This window comes from Mustela nigripes, chromosome 15, assembly GCF_022355385.1.
Source record: "Mustela nigripes isolate SB6536 chromosome 15, MUSNIG.SB6536, whole genome shotgun sequence".
NCBI lineage: Eukaryota > Metazoa > Chordata > Mammalia > Carnivora > Mustelidae > Mustela > Mustela nigripes.
In genome coordinates, this window is record NC_081571.1 from 25582610 (window position 1) to 25584322 (window position 1713).

Genomic DNA, 1713 nt, shown 5'->3' on the forward strand with positions numbered 1-1713 from the left:
CCCCCCCCCCCCCCCCCCGTGCTCTCGGGGCACCCCCACCACTCTACTGCACCCGCTCTTATCGCCCAACCGAAATTCCTGGGGAACCCATCCAAGAAACCTGTCTTACAGGAAGGGTCGGACCTGTACCCCTCCCTGATAGACCTAGATTTTGAAGAAACCCCTCCTCCATACGCACCTGTGGCGCCGCTCCAACCTGAAGCAGCCGCCCCTCCCGAGCCCCCTCACTCATCCGCCTCCCGCTCAGCTCCCCTGGTCCCGGCCCAGGGACCGGTGTGGGAATTAAGGTCTCCTAGGCACCGGGAGGAGACCCCAGAAGAGGAACCATCCTCCTCCACCTCAGCCAGGGCACCCATTCTCCCCGTAGGGGCCCTGGGAGGTACTGGCCCAGATGGGGAACAATCTTACCAGTATTGGCCCTTTTCAAGCAGTGATCTGTATAACTGGAAGTCTCAAAACCCCCTTTTCTCTGAAGACCCGAGGGGCCTGACTGACCTGTTTGAGTCTGTCATGCATATACATAGCCCCACATGGGGCGATTGCCAGCAGCTCCTTAAGACCTTGTTCACTACGGAAGAGCGCGAGCCGATCCTCACGGAGGCCAGAAAGAATCTCCCCCCGCGACAACTGACGGCCAACGACCTTGCCGAACCTGGAACGTGGAAGGTAGGGAGCGTCTCCGAGTTTACCGCCAGACTCTTAGGGCAGGTCTCCGAGCAGCGGCACGCCGCCCCACCAATTTGGCTAAGGTAAAAGCTGTGATACAAGCGGAAATGGAAAGCCCAGCTGTGTTCTTAGAACGACTCTATGATGCTTATAGGCACTACACCCCTTTGGACCCCCTGGCAGAGGAGAATCAGTCAGCTGTAATGATGTCTTTTATAAACCAGGCTGCCCCAGATATTAGAAAGAAATATAAGCAGGAAGGATTGGGGGAAATGACCATTCAGGATCTGATGAAAGTGGCAGAGAGAGTTTTTAACACTCGGGAGACTCCGGAGGAAAGGATCAGAAAGGAAAATAAGGAGTTAAGAGAAAGAATTAGGAAAGAGGACAGAGAGCATCTGAATAGGGAGAACAAAAGGCAGCAAAAGGAGATGGCTAAGATCCTCCTGGCAGGGGTGCAGGGCACAGCCCAGGCAGGACCGGGTCCAGCTGGACCAACCTGACCTCAAAAACTGCGGCCCAGGCTAGATAGGGGGCAATGCATGAACTCCAAAGAATATGGACATTGGAAGAAGGAATGCCCCAAGCGCCAGGACCAGACCGGACGGGACGCTCGGGTTTTGCTGGCAGGAATGGACAGGGACTAGGGGAGACGGGACTCGGATCTCCTCCCCGAGTCTTGGGTAACTGTGTATGTGGAGGGGAAACCAGTGGGATTCATGGTGGACACAGGAGCCCAGTACTCAGTTTTAAAGAAGCCCATGGAGCCCCTATCTCAGAAAACCAGCCTGGTGCAGGGGGCAACTGGGTCCAAGGCTTATCAAGGCACCAGTAGGCGCTGGGTGGACTTGGGCCATCACCAAGTGGCCCACTCCTTCCTGGTTATCCCTGAATGCCCAGCCCCCCTGTTGGGGCGTGATCTCCTAACCAAAGTCCAGGCCCGTATCCGCTTTGAGCCGGATAGCATCAAAGTAATGGACGGCCAGGAATAGGCCTTTCATGTTTTGACCTTGTCCCTCGCAGATGAGCATCGCCTGTTTGTCCTGC

The 1713-nt window shown here is 56.0% G+C and overlaps 1 protein-coding gene across 1 annotated transcript in view; it reads left to right on the forward strand.

The window, feature by feature from the left end:
- Positions 1–1169, forward strand: part of LOC132002643 (uncharacterized) — a 2442-nt gene extending 1273 nt beyond the window's left edge. The window contains 2 exon segments of the mRNA XM_059377779.1: positions 112–655; positions 658–1169. Coding sequence (XP_059233762.1) covers positions 112–655; positions 658–1169 — 1056 coding nt within the window.
- The last annotated feature ends 544 nt before the right edge of the window (positions 1170–1713 follow it).